Below are 20,944 nucleotides of genomic sequence, written 5' to 3' on the forward strand. Positions count from 1 at the left end.
TTCCAAATAAAATCGGGTATTGAGAAGGAGAGCAAAACAGAAATAGCCCTTCCATGCTGGGGAAGGAGGAGTGCAGAAATGCAGAGGAGAAGCTGAAAGGAGCGGGTCATACAGCTGCCTATAAGGCTCTGTGAGAAGGCAGAGTAAAGCACCTTTGCTACTCTGATCCAAAGATGGGTGGGAGCAAGAAGGGAGCTGCTGCCCGGAGGCCAGATTTAGTCCCAAACCATCATTTTAAAAATGGTCTGCCTTCCATTTCAGTCCCCTCGTGAAAGATATTAAATCCTGTGGAGAGTGTGCATTGAAGTGCAACCAAGATGATAGTTTGTTTATGAGGAGCAGCTAAAAAGGGTGATCCTTCTTGCGCTGAGATAAAGAAAATGCTTAGATGCCCTGAAAGAAATTATTTTCGAAGAGGGCTGGGAATAATAAAATCAAGTAAGCTCTTTGTAACTGAAAGGGAGGCTAAAATGCTTGTTAGAGTAAATATAAATCCATTCACAGCTGCTTCCCTTTTGAAGAAGGAATAAAGAAATATATGCTCTACTTACGTTTTACAGCATTTCCCAAAGGTGCAAAATTATTGAATAAATAGTGCTATTTACTAGATCTAGTCTTCTGAGATGCCCACAAAGGATTCCTTTCATATCTCCTCATCTGTGGTTTTAAGAGAATAAATCTTTAATAACATGGTATGCTAACTATTAGCGGGCACAGAAAGAGTAATCATTCTCATTAGTTAGAACTTGTTGGAATGAAACAGAATGTGGTATGATACAACAAAGCCAGGAATCATAATGCAATGTGGAAGGCAGAAAGTAATAATTATGTTGTGTCTTGGTATGAGACCGCACACCTGCAAATGGAAGGGTAATGACAGCAGTGTCCGTCCTTCTGCGCAGCTTGGTGGGAAAGCAGGCAAGTGGGTAGCAACACACCACCCCCTGCAGCGGGGCCTGCTCCAAGGTGAAATCCCTCAAAAGGGCACTTGGGTATCATTTGCTCCTTGTAGCCAGGGAGACCGGAGGATGAGCGTCTACATCTCTCCCAGTGCTGTGGCTGCGTAGCTGTTGTTGACAAACTCGCAGGAACGCCCCCAGAGTAGAAGAGCGCGGCTGGTGGGTTGCCGTCACGTACTGTAAGGCGCCTCTCCTAGGGATCCCAGGGGTGCAGAGTGGTCCAAGATCCTTCTCGGAGAAATGGGAATGTGGCCGTTGCGGCATCGTGCTGCTGTTAGTTACACAGGCTGCTAGCTTAGCCTGTGAAGATGTTTGCAGCCGAAAGGAAGAGTAAGTGGTTCTCAGGTCAGATGAGGTGGGTTAGGCCCTGGATCGGCGTATTTCATTATGCTATGAAGCAGAGGACTATAGTTTGCTAATTTTACAAGTAGTGGTAGTGATTTTACTAGGAATTTGTGCAGTATCGACAGGAGGGGAAAAACCTTTGTTCTGATTTTCATGGGAGATCGTCTCAGCTGCTCTGTAATATTTTTGATGCCGTATAAAAGTAAAGGAGACCTTTTCTATAATGTAAGGTTGTATATCAGAGCATGTATTTGGTTACACTAAGCATGGACTTCTTTAGAAGATTTAGTCCTTTATGTTTTAAACCAGCATTTGATCATCTTTCTTTTTGTTGGAAATAATTAACCATAAAGTATTTGACATTAAAAAAGAACTGTAAAATAGGAACTAAGGTCTCTGATATATTTTCCCCCTTCGTTGACACAGTTTCATATGCTGGAAATTATTTATGATTATATGTCCGATCGATTTTTCAGCCTCCACTCTGACATTATTAAAATTACAGTGATATTCCCTTCAGGGAAAGAATAATACATATTTTCCCCAGACTAGCAATCTTTTCAAGTTCTCTTGCTTTTTCTTCCAGTTGCTGGCAGGTGAGGAGTTGCCAGGGGGTGAACTGACATTATAAATGTCAGAGGTCAGCCCACGTGTAGGAAAGAAAGAGGCTGTCAAGAAAACAAGTTAACCTTTTTTATGGAAACCCTCTGATTGTATCTTTGTTGAGAACAACATAGTCCCATGTCTGGTCTATTCCTGCTCTGAGAACGGAAATAAAAGAGGAAACTCGAAAAGGTTATATACATTTGGCAAAATGCTTATTATTTGTTGCGTAAAGGGGGAGGGTGGGTTGGTTGGTTTTTTTTCAATCTCAGTCCTATCTGAAAAGAAAGATTGTATCCTTATGATTTAGCAGTGTATCTTCTGATTTTTCTTGAGTCAGACAAACTGAAGCCCTCGGCTTACTTTATAAGGCAAGAGGTGTCACCAAATGACACTATTGATAAAACACATTTTCTTTGTACTGCAAGTACTCCGTAGTATTACAGTTAGGTGTTCAAAAATAGCAATTCAGTAGCCTTGAAAGTTTTATATCAAAGGAAGGCAGTGTTTTAAATACTCTGAAACAGAAGAACAAAGCTGCAGGTTCAAATTTTTCATTCTTTTCTTCTTCCTTTTTTAAATTGAAGCATTCATTTGCAAAAGATTAATTTCAGTTCCTAACTAGCTTCAGAATTATGGTCATGATAAGCCTTTCTCTTTTTAAAGTGGCTTACATCAAGTTTTACTTTAAATAGAAACTGCCCATTCGTGGCATAAGCAGATTTATTTATAAAAAGTCACGTTTCTAATTTTTTTAATGGAAATTAATCTGGAGAGTTTATCTTGGGAGAGTTCTCCTATTTTAAAAAACACTTCAAAAAAACCCCCACTGCTTAGAGGCAAGGGTTTGCAGATTTTAGCGTAAGAACAGACTGTTTCATCGGTGACAAATTACTTCAAAAATGGATCATTTTGCAAAAAGGGGATTTCGGTCCTCAGCCCGTCCTCAGTCCCTGAGAGACGATCCTTGCTGTCTGTGTATTCCCGCTCCGCTCCTCAGCAGGGTTTATGTGCATCCAAACGTGCCCTTTCCTGTGAGAAACCTTCACGGCAAGCATTGCTTCCATTGGGAGGGTGACAGTGCAGTTGGACCGAGGGATGCAGTGGGGAGGATTTCTCTGAGTAGCAATTCCACAGTAATGGTGTTGGAAGAGCGATATAAAAGCAGCCTTACAACTGATGGCATATTGAGCTTTTCTTATTATTCTTATTGGAGAGCATTTTGTGCACAATTATTTGAAAGTACTCAGTCAGGTTTCAGATTTTTTGTTGTTTGTTTCTGCGTGTGATTTGACTATCTGCCCAGTGCTTGCAGAATAGCTTTGTAGAAGAGATGAGCTACTTATGCTTTAAAACTTACAGGTGGAGCAATGGCATTTAAATCGAAGGACTATAGAGGTCAGCTGTCCTCTTGGTCTTTGACTTCTTTACTCTTCCACAAAATCAGAGTTTATGTTTTTAATGTTGCATTTGTGGTCCACTTGAAGTAAAACTGTGGGTGTTGTTTTTATTGTATTCTTCATTAAGTAAATTTACATAAAGATTATGTAAATATTGTACAAGCCCAGGGTAGGATTGCATATCCTAGTTCACACAGAGCTCATAGTACCTATTCAACGATTATCTTCATTGACTGCGTTGAGTTGACTTGGGAAGGATATAATTGAATGAAGAGCGAGGATAGTAAGATCTACGTGAATGTGATCAAAGTCTTGCAGCGCTAAATAAGAACAAAATGCAAATCAAATTTGTATTATCTGTGGTTACACTGCCATCTAGTGATACAAAGAGTCAATGTCTGCTTTATTTTGTTTTCTGAAGATTAGCATCTTCATGACACATTTGTCTAATTATGGAAACGACCGCCTGGGGTTATACACCTTTGTGAATCTGGCCAACTTTGTTCATACCTGGACAAACCTGAAACTGCAGACTCTTCCTCCGGTTCAGCTGGCTCACAAGTATTTTGAACTATTCCCTGAGCAGAAGGACCCTCTCTGGCAGGTAGGCAGGCTTGATGATGAAGAGATCAGAAAAAAATCGTCTTGGTGTACTTTGTGAAGGTCTTTGTTTCAGTTTCCTGTAGAGAAAAGCAGTAATATTTCTAGATTGACCAGCTGGTTCCATAAAACAGCTTACGGAAGCTTCAGCGTATGGGATTGTTTTCCCCGTTGCTTAAGTCTCCATAGAAAGGTTGTGAAATTAATATGTATTAAGTTGTGTAATTAACATCATCTTTAATTAATTTTATTTGTGACTTTACTTACTTTTAGAAATGTGGGAAGTCCAGGAAAGGCATGCTGCGTTACTTCTTTTTTCCTTTGGAACTAAAAGGAATGAAGTGTTTGACAGATGTATATGCATGTTTTGGCAATTGGCCATTCAACAAATGAACTTTTCTCCAAGTGTGTGAGGAGAAGAGAGCGTCCAAAAAGAGAAAAGAACATTAAGACCATGGCTACCTTAATGCTAAAACTGACTAGCCAAGTAGAAATAGATTAGATAGATTGGAAAGTTATTTACAAACGGCTGAGAACTGCCCAAGCAAGGAGTTCACCAGCACCTAATACGTTGATGTTATCAACTCTGCTGCTTGATTTTCCAACTCTCATAAGCGAGCAAATAGAAACTGTCAGGAATGCGAAGACCTGCCAAGGCTGAAGCCTGCACTGACCTTGAAGTCATTGACAAGTCTTCAGCCCATCACCCAGCGCTAAGAGCACAGTCCCTAAAGACAAACTACCACACCAAGTGGTGAACGCTGCTGTGCGCACACGCTGGTGACGTTCAGCCAATTCAGTGGAATGTCTGAGGGCTGTAGGTGTCCCTACAGTGACAGTATATATCCCAAATATCATCCTTTTGAGGTGACTTGGTAGAAATATTCTAAGGAGCAAGCTTTACTAAATGAACCAAAACTCTATTTAAGCTTGCTTACTCCAGTGTTCTCTAGCACTGGATATTGAATTGCCAACTTAGAATCTGAGTATGAGATTGCGAATTTGGACTTAAATATACGTCTTGAAATTCATGCTGTTATTGAATAAAACATTGAACTAGGGGGGAAAATGTCAAGAATTTTGCATAATGTTAAGAGAGAATGAATTTAAAAAATGGAAAATAGCCTGTAGCCGAATGACTTGAAAAGTTAGAATTACTTAGAAAAGAAATTTGTAAGTAACAGTGATTAACATATACTGAATGTGGTGTCTCTTGTCTATAATGCACGTGAATCCAAATACAGTTACATTTTTTTAAGCCTAGAAGAGTGATAATGCCCGTCATCTCAGTGCAGTACTGACAAACAACGGTCTCAAAAACTGTGTGCAAGTAACGTTTCTGAAACAAATTTAAACTTCTTCAGTTTTAAAGCAGCACATGAATAAACAGGATTCAGTATTATGTACTGATTTGAACTGGAGGATCAGAATATGTATTTCTGAATGGAAATCCTTAAATTATAATTAATTTACTACAGCGTGTATAGGGTGGTAGCTGTTACAGTAATGTAAAAGAAAAACTCAGTAATTAGATAACTCATTAGCAATTTCAAGTCTTCCTAACTTTGGTGTAATTCATCAATTGATTTTGAATTATTTCCACATCTCAAGTATGTGGGATCAGATTTGCCTTTGGTGTAATTCTGCTGAACATACATTTCTTAGGAGAAAAAATCTTGTCCCAAGGTCTGTTGGATAGCTGGGGCAACTATATATATATATATATATATATATATGTAGAATGGAAACCACATTTCGTCAACGTAGTTGTCTCATAAAAAAAAAAAAAAAAAAAAACAAAAAAAAAACAAAAACAAACCAGCAACACTTGAGATACAGTTTCTGGCCTGGTTACGTTGCAGATACCTTTCTGAATCAGTGAAATAGTTCCTTAATTCATAACATGGTTTTCTGTCATAGGGGAAAATAACATTTTCTGGTAGGATTATTTGTACATTGGTGAAAAATTGGTAATTTATATAAAGATAATTTGAGAACCTTATCAGGTGTGATTACCAATGAAATTCTTAGTTGTTGTTCTCCATTTTAGAATCCCTGTGATGACAAACGGCACAGAGATATCTGGTCTAAAGAAAAAACCTGTGATCGATTACCAAAATTCTTGGTTGTAGGACCCCAGAAAACTGGTGAGATATTATTGTATTTCAACAAGATAGGCTATGTGTAAGTTCAAGTAATTATATTGATTAGTCACCTTTTACTCAGACTGCTGTGTAGAGGTCTTGATCATCTAATAGCATTTTTTATTTTCAGATCTCATCCAACTATAGTTTAATAACGTAAGTTAGAAGAATGGGCAGTACACATATTGAAAATGCAGGGTTTGGGAGTGTGTCAGATTTTTTTGGCTTTATTTCAAAATGAATAACGCTTTGATAAAGAGATCAACAAGATAGACAAGATCTTGTCAAAGCGGAAGGAGGAACGCACAGCCGTTTTTCAAATGGTGTAGATTCTTAACTGCAAGTTTTTGTCTGTCCTGCAAGTGTCTGGTTTATAGAAACTTGTTATTTCATGGCATTTCTTTCAAGTCAAGAAGTTCCTAATGGACAGTTTGAATTCCAAGGTTGCAGCAGATTATAAATTAACTTTATGGTTGTGGTGGTTTTTTTTTCTGTAATCAGAAAATTGCATATGTGCTTTCTTGTCATCTTCACCAATCCCCAGTAGTTACTGAGTGCAAGATTTTTAAATTATTTTTGTGACAGTCTTATAAAAACCTATAATTGCTTTTAAAACACAGTTATTAAAAGTGTGTAAACCAGATGGCGTTCCAGTTTCTGTGTTAACTATTTACAATTCTTTAAATGTCTTCAATTTGAAAGCATAGATTCTTAGGTGACGTAAATCAGCATCCCTTCATGAAATGAAGTGAAATGAAATGAAATAAAGCTGGTTTAGTCCATCTGTGGGTATGACCCCCCCCCCCAAATGTGTGTGTGTGTATTTTTTTTTTAATCTTGGACTTTTATCCTATTTGCAGGTACCACAGCCTTGTATTTGTTCCTGATCATGCATCCTTCCATCATTAGTAACTCCCCCAGCCCAAAAACCTTTGAGGAGGTACAGTTCTTTAATAGAAATAACTACCACAGGGGGATTGATTGGTAAGATGGGTTATTAGTATAAATATGAAAGTTTCTATATTGTGAACAATACAAAAATGACATTACTGTTGGTGATGGTAACTGCTTATATATAGAGTGAGATAAAAAATAACCTTCAGCGTCCTTTCGAAATGATAAATAAATGCAAGTGAACAACAATATTACTGCAGAATATCATAAATGCACTAACTTTTGTGAGGATTTCTTGTACATAGCCATATATTAATGTATGCAAAACAGTAACAAAATATGTCTTTCTCGTTACACATGCCTTTGAAGTTGGGACAGTAGTGGTTGTTAGTTGAATATGTGGAGGCAAAAATTATGTTCCTGTCGGAAATCTTATTTCTTAAGAGAAAAAAAGGTAATATCAGGGAGAGGCATTTTTTCCTTTAAATAGGATGTAGACAGAGCAATCAGGTGAAAGAGGGACAAGGAAAGCCTCTGAAAATGTTTTTCAAAGATCAGGTAATTAGGAGAACATGAGTGTCTCTAGTGTTAGTCAGTGTTGCTAAAATGTGTCACTGCTGCCGTGTTCACTATGGCTACCGGGGAATTGCCGGGCATAGCTACACCCAGATTCCTGATTTCTCTTACTTTCAGAAAGTGCTGCAGTATAAGGAACTACAAGATGAAAAGCGGTAACATGCTGTAGTGGCGTGGGAGAACCAGTAAAAGATTATTGATATTTTGTCTTTTTCCTTTTTTCCCCCCAGTTTAAGGGAAAATCGTTTTCTTGCCTTTGACTTTGTGTTCATCCATAAAGTTAACAGGGTGAGCACTGTTACATGGTCTTAGTGCAGACACACCAGATCCAATTTCTTTTTAAGTCACTTAGTTTTTACAGAGTTATAATTGTTGCAGCAGATTCTTCCTACAAAGTGTGGTGAGTCGGCCAGTTATTACCAATACAGAGATGCCAGCTGAATGACTGGAAATTAGAAAGCTGACTCCTTGCTGTGGAGACTTGAAGTCAGAGAAGATGACATGCAAGCAAGATATAGTGGGTCCACGCTGATGGAGACAGCCCAAGTACAGTGAGCCAGATCTTCCAGAAAATCAATATTTTCTTGTTGCTAGAAGACCACTGTGCTGTTTCTGTTATTCTTCTTACCATATCCGCTTCCCTACCATGCAGATACAATTTGTCTGCTAGACCTGTACCAAATTACCTTCAACTTAACACAGCACTGGTGCATAAAGCTCCCAGTGGTCAACCTGTATACAGGTGCATCCTTTTGACAGGTTCTCCCGGTTTTGTACCTCTGCGCTATGTGCCCCGCACAGCCCTGCCAGGTTCTTGCAGTTAAGTCTTGGATACTCAGAACTACCTGTCGATGTAGTTGCTTAACTCTTAGATTTGCATTCTGTCTGCCAAACAAATCTCAGTCTCATAGTGTATTTTAATGCTGGCATGTAATGGGCTTACCAAATGGTAATTAGATACAAGGTCTCTCCTCTTTAGTCTCTTAATTGGCTAGGATTCCTTCAAGGCAAGAGTATTCACAAATAACAATCAGTTCGATTTCTTTTACGGTTGTGGAGGTACAGATTTCTCCCAGAGCTGACTCTGACATAATTTTTGTCCCAGATTACGTTTAGACCAGGGCTAACTACAGAAGCAGGAAAGGGTTCTTTCAGCCCTCAGCAACCTCAATACTGCTGTCTTGGGAGACGTATAGATGTATATTGTAGTCTCCCAGTAAAGATGACAGAACAGTAAGATAAGAACTGATCTTTCTGTTCTTGAAATGGAGAAGTCTAAATAAACCAGTCATGCATTTCTTTACGTGAGCACTGTTACAGATTTCTTAGACAAGTTTCCCTAAAGCCTTCTCAGCTTTGCCTTTGTCGTGTTTAAAAATTGTCTCACAAATGAGGTACTGAGCAAGAGTTCTGCAGTCTGTCTTCAGCAGAAATGCTGAGCCTAAACTTTGTAACTTCTTGATACCCCCCCGGTCTTTACCATTTTTCACCGATTCCATATCAGCTTCTACTTTTTCCAGATTTGCCATGTTATCTAAAGAATCAATTACCTTTTTTTTTTTCCAAAATTCAGTGTAGTGCCATATTTAATGTTAAGTAAACAACTTGTAAAGTTGTAGTCCTCATTGTCTTGTATTTACTCAGTCTACTACCAGGACTTCAGTACAACAGCATAATGATGCCATCCGTGATCTAGAGCAGATGTGCCTGTAGTGCTATTGCCTCTTTCAAAGCTGGCCCTTGTCTTTGCTGTTGATGTTCTGGTAAAACATTCTGAGGTCCCGCAGTCAGGTCGAGTCATTAGTTTCTAATAATTTTATTTGTGAGCAGAAACTAGGATACCCTCATCATTTTTGTCAAATTAGCCCTAATGTTTTGGGGAAGTAGAGTCCGTTGTTCAGTGGAACGGTATCATTCTGAGATATTTGCAGTAGCACTAGGCAGCTGTAAACACTTAATAGACTAGCAGGGCAGTGACAGCTTTTCATTCGGTTCTGTTTGGTTGTCCTCTTATTTCAGCTTTTTTTACATACAGTCCGCACGTGAGACTAGCAATAGCTATGCAGCTTTGTAGCAGAATTTTTGAATGCAGCTTTGAGCATATTATGCAGGGGCCTGCCCATTCATCAGCCCTTTACGTGACATCATGTAGGTCTCTGACACAAGGTAATCTACCGGCTGCTACTCTTTAAGACCTTGGATGAATCCACATGTATTATTCCTCATCTAATACATAGAAAATTGTCATCTGAAGGCCAGCCCACTTCTCCTGCAAGTATCCATTTATGCACCAAAGAAGCACAAAACAATAGCTTGAGAATGTTTGCTTACGTATACATGAAAGTCACTCATGAGAATTAACTTCTCAGAATCGGGTGTCACAGAGTTCAGTTTCTTTAAACCGCTGTAGATTCCTTCCTTTTCTCTAAGTACCTTGTAATCAGTGCTGTGTGCTAATCATCATCTTGTGAGATCCGTGTCCTAAAGAAAACTGCATGTGCACCAGACAGTTCCATCCTACCAAGTCTTCTGGCCTTGACTGCAATGGCCACGTTTTCAAAGCCAACAAGAGCACGTCATTTGTATTAGAAGTAGCTCACTTCTATGAATAGAACAAAGTCTAAGCACTGGAAGAAGTGTTAGTCCTTAAGCATGATCTTCAGAAGAGGTTGTTTTAAATGGCATTTATTTTATGAATACAGAGTTTTACTGAAAAATCAAGATGACCAACATTCCCCATCTATTCTTTTCCCCAACAATAATGAAAAGTGGTGTGAGGGCCATGGACAAAGAAGTCTGAATGTGACATAGGAGGTTGCTGGAAATTAAATGCAACTTCATAATAGATGAGGGAAGTTCACAAAGAAAACTAGAAGGAAAACAACATAGGTTTCCACAAAAATGTGACTCGTAGAACAATAAGTGAAAGATGCTGTCACTGCTTAAAAACCTTTTACTCGATGAAGCTGTGAGGGATTTTTTTCAGTGCATCTTCCGCACATAAACGAGCTCTTTTGCCTTTTGAGTAAAAGCAATTCTGATACTGAACATCCTTTTCTTACAGTATTGCACTGTAATTGATATCAGCAAAAGGCCAAATTTGGAAAACTCATTTTCTGCTTTTGACTTTGGTATGAGTTTGATTTGACTGAAAAGTGAGAATTCACTAATTTTAAGAAGCTACATGAATATTGTAACATTTTCATCCAGTTACCAAAAAAAAGCTGCAATGTCTAGTTACATGTACTGAGAAGAAGAAAGCTAGTACCAAGTAAAATATGATCAGACTATAATGTAAACTTCTGCTTGCTTTTATTTGGCCATTAGGCTATTATTTTAATAGATTATTCTAGAATAAAATACACTTAACAGATTTGTCAACCTTTGTGTGACTTTTAAGTAATTCGGAGAATGATGTTGCTTTCCTAGGTATATGGATTTTTTCCCCACTCCTTCTAATGTCACAACTGACTTCCTCTTTGAGAAAAGTGCCAACTATTTCCATTCTGAGGAAGCTCCTAAGCGAGCTGCTTCCCTCATCCCCAAGGCCAAGATCATCACTATCCTCATTGACCCATCTGATCGGGCGTATTCCTGGTATCAGGTATGCACTTTGAAGAACGCGGGCAGGCACAAATCAAGGTTTCCACCTTGAATTCTCTCTGTATGTCCTTTCAGTATCTATGTATATAAAGGATTTGGATATTACAAGCCTTTGTTCGTCAGCCATGTGTGATCACCCGTGGGCCTGAGGTATCTGTCAGTGTAAACCTGAAAATTTTTCAAGGGTTTAAATACCAGAAACCACCTTTTCAAAAGTCTGCCTGTAATATAAGCATGTAAAATGCTTACTTACTCGATTAATTTATGTAATCAGCACATACAAAAATTAGTTTATAGACACAGTTATCTGTTCATGCTCAAAATACAAGATAGATAACGAATTTTTTGTTTTTCTGGTCTGCAGATTTGAAGAGGAATTTGACAAAATAAAGATATTAAAAAAAAAAAAAGTGTAAAATTCCAAAGATAAAAAAGTTCTTAGAACTTCTGTGACATATTTTATGTTATTTTTTGGTGAGAAGTAATCACAGCCCTTATTCTGATCCCATAGTTTACCCTGCTTTGGACAGGAGGCTTGATTAGAAACCTACTGAGATCCCTTTTGACCTGAATTATCCAATGATCCTTATAAATACTCATGTTCAAATTTGCTTTTCTGAGTATTTACCTTGTGTAAGCTAGAAAAAGAAAATATGAAACTACTAGAAGCAGACCTCCTTAGTATTTGTGTTTATTGTCCCCGATTCATTTGTACAAAACCTGCCATTCGGTTTATTGAAAATAAGCATTTATACCTCCTGGTCTGTTACTGCTATTATCAGTCTAGTTTCTGATTTCTTTTGATACAAACAATATTTATTGATACAAACAATGTTTATCCCAACATTTTCAATTAATTAATACAGGTGAGGACTTCTTAACTTTAAGTAACTTTTAATGTAAATAATCACTCATGGCCAGGTCAGTAAGACCAACCAGTTTTGTCTGATTTTCTCAATTTTGTGGTCCGTAAAGTTCCAGCAATGTAACTTCTTTTGCAGCATCAGCGATCACATGAAGATCCTGCAGCTCTAAAATTCAGCTTCTATCAGGTGATCACAGCTGGACCTCGAGCCCCGTCTGAGCTTAGAGCTCTCCAAAAGAGATGCCTGGCACCTGGATGGTATGCTACCCATATTGAAAGATGGCTAACTTACTTCCCACCTTATCAGGTGAATAAGACTGTAACTTGACATCCTAATCTTATATATATAATATCCTAAAAGATGACCTTTGTAAAAGTTTTGCCTACTGAATACCGATCTGCAAGTATATCGTTGATATACTAGAGCATGTTTTAAAACATTGATTGTGATTCTTCATAGCCATGTTCTAAGTAGTTGGGTGACATTGCTAGGGATGTCATGTCTTAGCACCTTACAGCTGGGAGCTGTTTCTGCAAAACAAATCAGAACAATAATCTGGAAGCTCAAGAAACATCACTGCTGCTCCTTGAACTCTCATGCGCCCTGAACTGCCTTTACCTTACAACTGGTTTTCATTCGCTCATTATTTCATCACTCTGCGTCTGGCTCTTTGTCAGTAATGTTGAGGAAAAGAGAACCAGGCAGGTAGTGCTTTGTGGTCTCTTTAATAATGGATGGTCCATCAGGGTTCCCAAAAGAAAAATTGAAGGAAAATAAAGGGAATCTGCTCGGTAGTGTTTCTGTCTACTCTCAGTGGTAGCAGGTATCAACAAGCATCGAGGGATGTCAGCTGGGGTATAGACCTCCCTACATGGGTTTAGAAGAGTTTTGGTGTCTGAACACTTGGAGGTGTAAAAAGTATCTTTTCCATCTGAAATGGGGATTACCACGTGGAAATGGATGTGATGTAGTGGTTTTGTAACACCTTAATATTTAAATGCATCAGTGTCTTCACCCACTTCTTGGTCCTTTCATGCAGTAGCTTCCCACTGTGTCAACCTCCTTAGGCTGAGATTGTAGTAGTAAATAAACCTGTACTTGTGCAAGAGTTCACACACTGGGCCACTGCTGTCTGTACTGCTTGATTTTTAACACACTTCTGGCACAGTTTGGACCCACAGCAAAAAGCATCTTGCCGAGCAGTTCCAGAGCACAGTTAGGAAGATAACAAGAACCATTACCATTGCGGAGTGTGGACACAACCAATTTGGTTTTGCAGGTGAGAGAGTTTAGCAACATGGATCCAGGTCATGCTGTGTCATTTGACCTCCAGACAAGAAAGCTGTCTCTGATTTGTTTTAGTTAGCAATATAGATAAAAGCCTTTGTGTACAGGAGCATTTGCCATCGCAGGCATCACCGTTTTTTTAGGTGAATTCGTGTTTTGCCTGACATGACTTTTCTGTAACTGTTAAAGCACTGGGTCTCTTTTGCACACTTTGTTTTTGGAAATTCCTCACATGTTACTGCCCGTAACAGCGAATCCACATATCGGAGCCTCTACTGGGACTCATTCATGCACTGAAACAGTTTGGCGTGTTGGTGTTCCTAATCGTCTACATTTGGTATCTGTCACTGACCCTGAATCCTCAATGCATTCGTTGTGTTAAGACCGGTTTCTTTGTGTGTCTTTGAGCCTCAAAGGGTGTGTGTTTATGGACCCACAGGTTTCAGCACAGGTGGCACATCAGCAACCTGAAAACTGGATTTCCCTGCAAGCTTCTGTTGGCTTAGAACATAGAAATCATTAGCCGCCTTTTGGCCCTGTGTAAGATCAAGCCTCAGAGGACACACATCCTAAGCCCTGAACATCATGTGATACACAAAACCAGGCAGACATTATCACATGATCAGTGTCTTCTTGGTAGATTTATTTCTGGAATGGATTTTTCTGACAGTAGCAGTGTGTCTGGCAGTGCTCCCCACCCAGCATTTAAAGATTACTTTAGCTGAGGGAGGTTGGCTGCAATCTGAACCTTCTGTTTATCCAGGACTCGCTTAGCTGAGACAGGTTGGCTGGAGTCTGCACCTTCTGTTTTCCCAGAGTGTGCCAAGGAAGCTCTGATGCATCTAGTCGGTGTTATTCTCCACATATTCTCTTTTTGGCCAACCTTGCAGACTTTGTGAGATACACAATACTGTAATACCATGATACTCGTATGAAATCCGCTTCATTATGTTTTCATTAGCTTTTCTCCAAAAGTAACCCATGAATATTGAACAATATGCATTGCTGTACAGATTTTTGCCAGGTTTCACATCCCACAGCGACAGCGAAGAACCAGCCCTGGTAGCCTTATGTTTTATCTGTAAAAAGCACTAGGGATTAACTTGCATTGCGAAGGCAAGGATACACAGTAGGCCATATCCAAGCTAGTTAGCAAGTTCAAAGAACTGCTGAAGCATAACACAGTCACATAAGGCAGACCTAAAATCAGCTCAGCTTAAAAGTACAGCCTGATGTAAAAAAAGAAGAGCGCCTTCCTTCACCAAAAGAGCTCTCACCCAAATTAGCTAAGGCTAGCTATAATTTTTAAAGCTGTATAAATTTGTGAGTCTCTACGTGTGTGACTGAATTTAAATCTTAATATCCATTATGAAGTCAGTGGTAGAAGTAGCAACAGGAATAGGTAAGGTTCCCCTTTACATTAGAGAAGTGGTAACAGCACGCTTGTCTTACATGGAAAGAATTTGCAAATCTCAGAGTGCTTTTCAAATTTGGGGTACAGACGTTTAGAATTTTGATTTATTTAATTTATTATCTTTTAAGTCATAGAAAAAGTCCTCTTTTGTCTGTCCAGCAAGACAGATCTCTAGAAGTTCAGGCAGCTCATGTCGTTAAGTTAATTTCCTGCCTACAACTCATTGCTTCAATGCAGTCAGAGAGAGGAAAAGAGAACCTAGCATGATGGACTTCCTCGTGAGCCAAAATACATGAAATGCCTTAGATTTTGAGGAATTTCATGAAATGACATCTTCCTGAGATCAGATGTGAATCAATCAATACAAGTAAGGAAAAAGTTTGCCTCAGTTCCTTACAACCTTGTTGAAGGTTGAGAGGGAGCGTTTTTTGTTACCTGCTCCCTGGGAATGTCAGGAATTGGAATGAATTACCACTGGTAAAACTTTTTCTTACAGGTCTTTTTTGGGGTGGCAGAAGTGGGAATGGCACAGATATTTTGCTGTACATGTGTTTTAAATAGTGAAGGAAAAAAGCCTCACTCCTTTTCTTCCAGGTGGAATTATCCCTCATTTGGGATGTTTTTTGACCTCAGTGCTATGAAGCACTTAAGGCCTATTTTCAAAGCTTACGTTTTAGGAAAACAGTGAGTTTATTTTTGGACTCAGGCAGTCATCGTGCATCTGATTGCAAAGACTTCTGGAATGAGCTACTGCTTTCCGAACAGCCTGATACTTCCACTAATCCACATCTCTAAACCTACATGCTACATATGGGTAATTCCAAAGACCGATCTTTCAAAAGAAAAGACATTTTCTCCCATTTGATTATGCTCTGAAACCTCATGGTCTGGCAAACCTTAAGTTTTGTCCAATCCTGGAAGCAATTCATAGATTTTAGCCTCTTTGCTTGCATGGACATGTAAAACCAAGCTTCAGCACAGCTTGCAGAATTATATTGTTGAACCATCTGCAAATCTATTTCCCCTCTCCTTTTCATCCCTAAGCTTGATGGAAAAAGCAGAGGTGTTTCCATGACAGGAAATGAATGCTTGACTAATCTGTTTGGGACCTTGCTTCTCTTCCAGCAGTCACAAAGACCCAAACTTGCTGCACCATCAGTGGGTCATTTGGGCCTGATACCACATTTGATAAAATTCTCAGGTAGGGTCTGTTTCCCTGGAGATTCACCTCCAGGTAGAAGGGTGGCCCTGTCTGAATGACGTAGCCCACAGTGTGCGCGTATATGGTCAAGCGCTTGAAAAGAAGAAAAAGAAATTACCTACCAGTACCTGGCTTTCTTAGAGATGTGTTGCACATTCTGTATCTATCTGCATCCCTGCCTTAAGGTCCTCATAACATCTGCCTTTATTTGTATTCTCAAAGAAGGTTTTTTCCATACAATTATGTATTGTTGTATGGGTTTAGAAGTAATGCATTTCACCTAACATCTACCTACTGGTTTCTGTCTTTCTGGTCTTTTCCAGTGACAAGCTTTTCAACATTATTGTAACGTGTATATGTTTGTGTCTATGAGAATTATAGGTTATTTCTCTAGACATGAATAACTTTTTTTCTTTGCTGGACAGCTCTCACTCAATTTCCTGCCAGTATTTCTTACCTTTCTATATACTTCACTGCTATTTCTCTGTTGTCACAACAGCTTCCAATTTAATATCATTTCAGATTTAACTAGCATGCCATTTACCCTGCTCCTAGGTCATTAATGATGATGACAATTGAAACTGGACCAATTATCATTCTCTGGGGCAGTACTCTCCTTATAATGAATGAGTTTGACAGAGGTGGAATTTTCAGTTTGAAGCTTGAAATAATGAATTTTGAATTAAACTTCCATTTATTTTATTGGTTGTAGTTGCTAATTATTGATGGACAGCAGCTGAGAACTGACCCCTCTACAGTAATGGATGAAGTACAGAAATTTCTGGGAGTCTCTCCTCATTATAATTACTCTGAAGCCCTGACGTGAGTTAATTTAATCATCATTTTCACATGTTCCTGCATTCCTAAAATACCAGTTAGTCTGTAAGGTCACTGCAAAATACAGCCTTTCATACTTCTCCTTCGAGCTGTCAGTAGGATGTATTCTTCAATGTCTGCAAAGAACACAATTCAGGGTTAGATTTTCTGTGAATCATCCACTGAGCCACTCAATGTGGAGCTTGACTGTTACAGAAGTAGGCTTCTGACAAACAGACAAAGTAAATATTGCTTTGTGAGAAATGCATATGAATTTTAGATGAATTGAAATGAATTTTGTTTCCATAAGTGGAATGTGGAATGCTGACGTGCATAAACAGAAAGGAAAAAGAATTAGTTTCTCTTCATTTTTGACATTAGCTGCAAGACAGATTCCATGGTATCAGTCAGGAATGTAACATCCACTCTCTACATCATAAATACATATATACACAAGTCCAAATTCTGATTTGGTTGCCCTTAAGACTGATAACGTTAGGTGTACTCTTTTGAGTCTTCAGTCTAAACTTGGGAGATGCATCCTCCTTGTAGTATCTCACAGCTTTTACACTGCAAATTATTTGTTTCAGGTTCGATTCACATAAAGGATTCTGGTGTCAGCTCCTGGAAGAAGGAAAAACAAAGTGTCTTGGAAAGAGCAAAGGTAGAAAATACCCTCCTATGGATTCCGAGGTAAACCATTATGTTCATTGGCATTATACAGGGATTCAGTTGCCTACCAAGTTATTTGAGTACCTTTCCCTACAAATGAAACATTTAAGATAGATGTGGAGCACATAGACTTTTTCAGTTCTTTATTTCAAATGTGAAAAATTCAAATCGTTAAAAAAAAAACCAATTTTTAAAACTTTGCACCCCTGAAACTCTCTGAAATTCACTTGGAAACCTGTCCCCTTTACCTAAGTGACATAACACCAGAGGCTCCACAGTGCATGTTTTTTTTCTCAGTCATGATCAGACACGTGTATTTGTGTCCAGTCCCTTGTCTTTGAGAGTATGACAGGTAATGCAGACTCTCATGTAATCCAGTTTTAAGAGAGGTTAGGTGCGGATTCTATGAATTTTATAAATACTTTCCCCAGACAAATGTTCAAATGAAGAAATTTCCTTCAGATCAAATGCTGCAGACTGTACCCAAGGGCAGTTTTGTCTCCTATTCTAACTGCAACTTTGATGTTTATTCTGTCCTGCGTTCCCATCTCATTTAGCCTGACTAAGACGCAAATAAAAACTGAACAGCATTAAGTACTAATGTGTCAAGTAAGCCAGGATTTTTTTCTCGTAGTACTTAAATTATAAGTAACTTTACGTCAGTAGAATCATACTGATATAAAATCATTGAGTGAGAAGGCTTTTGGCTAGAGATAAGACAGGACCGTGTTTGTTTATTGTTGTATTTTTCAACCATAAATACTTCTGGAAATTGGGTTACTAATTGATACATGCCTATTTACGAAGATTTTTTAGAAGCTTTGGTTTCAATCTCACTTCAGTAAATTCAAAGTAACCACATCCGCTTCAGTGCAATTCATAATTTACATGACTACCTGAGAGTAGAATCAGATCCTTTGCTTTGAGTTTGGTGTTCATTTTGGACAACCTTTGTTTCTCTTGAAATTACCTTTTACAGTTCAGGTCCTAACTGACGAGCTTAAACTTGCATGCAGTAGATAGCATAAAACAATACAAATTGCATAAGAGAAAGTAAAGTTTTGACATAGGTAAAACAAACTTTGAAATGTAGAATTCATAGCAACTGCAGTACAGCATTTTATTAAATAAAAATATCTCCCTTTGTATCCATCAGTGCAGGGCTTTTCTGTCAAGCTACTACAGAGATCACAATGTGGAACTGTCAAAACTCCTACACAAATTGGGACAACCCCTGCCATCGTGGCTGAGACAGGAGCTACAGAAAGTAAGATAGCATTGAAAAAAGGCTTTTTGAAATCTCTCTTCCACACTTCAGTCATCATACCTAAAGTCTCCAGTATCTCCCAGAAGGTCTTGTAAGATATACCTCTTCAAAAAAGAGTAAAAGATAGAAATGATTTCCATATGCTGGCATGTGGATTGTGAAAATACATGTGTTTCTTAGAGCTCTGGTGGGCCAAATCTTTCTCACAAACATTTCTGGGCCTGTGGACTTGTGGACTACTGTGCACATAATGTGGAAATTATTTGCAGCTGGTTTAAGCTTCAGAGATACATGACCTGTCCAATTTCACGGTAAATATTTACATTTTTATATATCAGTTTAAAACTATTGTGTCTCATGTCGGTTTTGTAGCCCACTGGTAGACCACTGACTGTTTTTCTTACTATTTGATTATTGTCTCGCATAAAATAAGAAAACTTAATGTAGCACAAAATGCTAAGTGTACTTCTGCCTTTGGAATCAGCTTGCTAATACCCAAACTATGTACTAACAAGGGTGAGAAGTACAGTTATCATACATGGTTTAGCTGTGCACGGCAACAAAATACACGGAGCAAACCTGGAATCCACAAGCAAAAATAATGTAGAAAAAAACACACACACAAAAACCCCCACATTACCGGTGATTATAGCTTGTAACAACAAACTCAATGTGGTAAGGGGCCTTTGTCCATAATTACTATGTCTGATTTTGTACTGACTGAAATAGCAAAATACAGAATATAGCCGTTATCTGAACAGAAACTTAATTGGACACGTGAAGCACAAAAGCTGCAGTATAATCCTTATGAGCAGTGTTATACTTCAACAATTGTGAACCAAACCGAAGCAGTGCAATGAACAGGCTTTCACTCCTGGCTTCTATGAGCAGCCAGATGTGGATACTGCACTCTGGGCTTACATTGCTGTGAATCAGGAGTGACTCCACTGAAATGAACGAAAAACTCATAAAGAGCAAAAACAGATTGCCTTCATGTGCACCACTATTTTTTCCTTAATTTATCTGCCTTCAGTCTATGCTTTGTGTATTCCAAGATCCCTCAACCTGATTGAAATAGCAGCATCTTTCAGTAACCTTCAGTTTACATCGGGTACAAAACTCTGTCAGATTTCAAGATTAAAACACTGCTTTTGGTTCCAGCCATTTTAAACATGTTTGGTATTAAATATTAGGAAAAAGCTTTAGGGGGGAAAAAATAAACACAGTGTGTTAACATGGTAAAAAATTACTCTCTAATCATGGAAATCACAAATACCCAGCCTTACATTTCTGTGATACATTTCAATGATTCATCTCACAATGCATCGGTTTAGATGTGAGATAAAGTCTAATTAATAGTACTTGAAAGTTGAGAAAGAAGATCAATGAAAATGTCAGCTGAGTATGGCCTTAATGCTTCTCCACCGAACTTTGGCTCTGAGTGTTTCTAAAGGCATGAAGAGGTAGTGAAAACAAGAGAACTACAGTACTAAATGCAATGCTTTTTACAGTAGCTCTATAATGTTATCATAATTTGTTTTAGAGTGAATAGTTAAAAACATGCATCAAAAGGCAAAAAAACTTTATATGTCTCAGTGTTGGTTTACAACATTTATGTAATCATATAATTTAACTTTCAAGGTAATGGAACGGAAACCAGTCTGTTATTCCCTAAATAGAAAACAGATGTTGAGATCCTTACTGTACCTCTAACTGGTAATCTTTATTATTTATTGATTTTGTCTATGTGGTTTCGATAGGCCTGTAAAGAAAAAAATCTAGACAAATTTGCTGTATATAACAATATTCTTTACGCAGCACATTTTTGCTAAGGGAATATGCATGATTAATGATGAGGACCTACTAGAGTAGACATATTTTAAGATGAACATCTTTATTATTTATTAGACAGAATGAGAATTTTCATTTCACTTTAAATATTCACCGTTTTATAGATTCGTCCCAGAGGCTGACTGGTCTTATAATACTTCTTATTTGCTAAAAGAAACACTCTGGATTCTGAACATCCCTAAAAGCAAATACTGTGCATGCTATGGACAGCTCATGCATCCTGCAAGCATCTATATGGATTTCTTACAGCTCAGTTGAATAACTGGAGAAAATACCTGGGGTTTTCATCCTGGTGTGATTGATTTTACCCTTGATATAACCTGATGTAACATCACTCAAACATTTTAAAAAAATCTGCAGGGATTTCACGAAGCTCCTGTTCGGTGCACTGCTGCCTCAGTTACTCCATGTTCTTCAGTGCAGCAGTTACAAAATAGAAGAAAACA

At 38.3% G+C, this 20,944-nt stretch overlaps 1 protein-coding gene across 1 annotated transcript in view; it reads left to right on the forward strand.

The window, feature by feature from the left end:
- The window catches only part of LOC309671390 (bifunctional heparan sulfate N-deacetylase/N-sulfotransferase 3), a gene marked incomplete at both ends in the record, with an annotated part of 59,487 nt that extends 40,831 nt beyond the window's left edge, over nt 1-18,656 (forward strand). Inside the window, 8 exons of the mRNA XM_082482616.1 lie at nt 3,729-3,911; nt 5,958-6,054; nt 6,912-7,035; nt 10,951-11,125; nt 12,126-12,296; nt 16,605-16,714; nt 17,299-17,401; nt 18,537-18,656. Coding sequence (XP_082338742.1) covers nt 3,729-3,911; nt 5,958-6,054; nt 6,912-7,035; nt 10,951-11,125; nt 12,126-12,296; nt 16,605-16,714; nt 17,299-17,401; nt 18,537-18,656 — 1,083 coding nt within the window. The remainder of the gene's footprint in view (nt 1-3,728; nt 3,912-5,957; nt 6,055-6,911; nt 7,036-10,950; nt 11,126-12,125; nt 12,297-16,604; nt 16,715-17,298; nt 17,402-18,536) is intronic.
- Between the last annotated feature and the right edge of the window lie 2,288 nt (nt 18,657-20,944).

Source organism: Vanellus vanellus, assembly GCF_965231255.1.
Source record: "Vanellus vanellus genome assembly, chromosome: 4".
Taxonomy (NCBI): Eukaryota; Metazoa; Chordata; class Aves; order Charadriiformes; family Charadriidae; genus Vanellus; species Vanellus vanellus.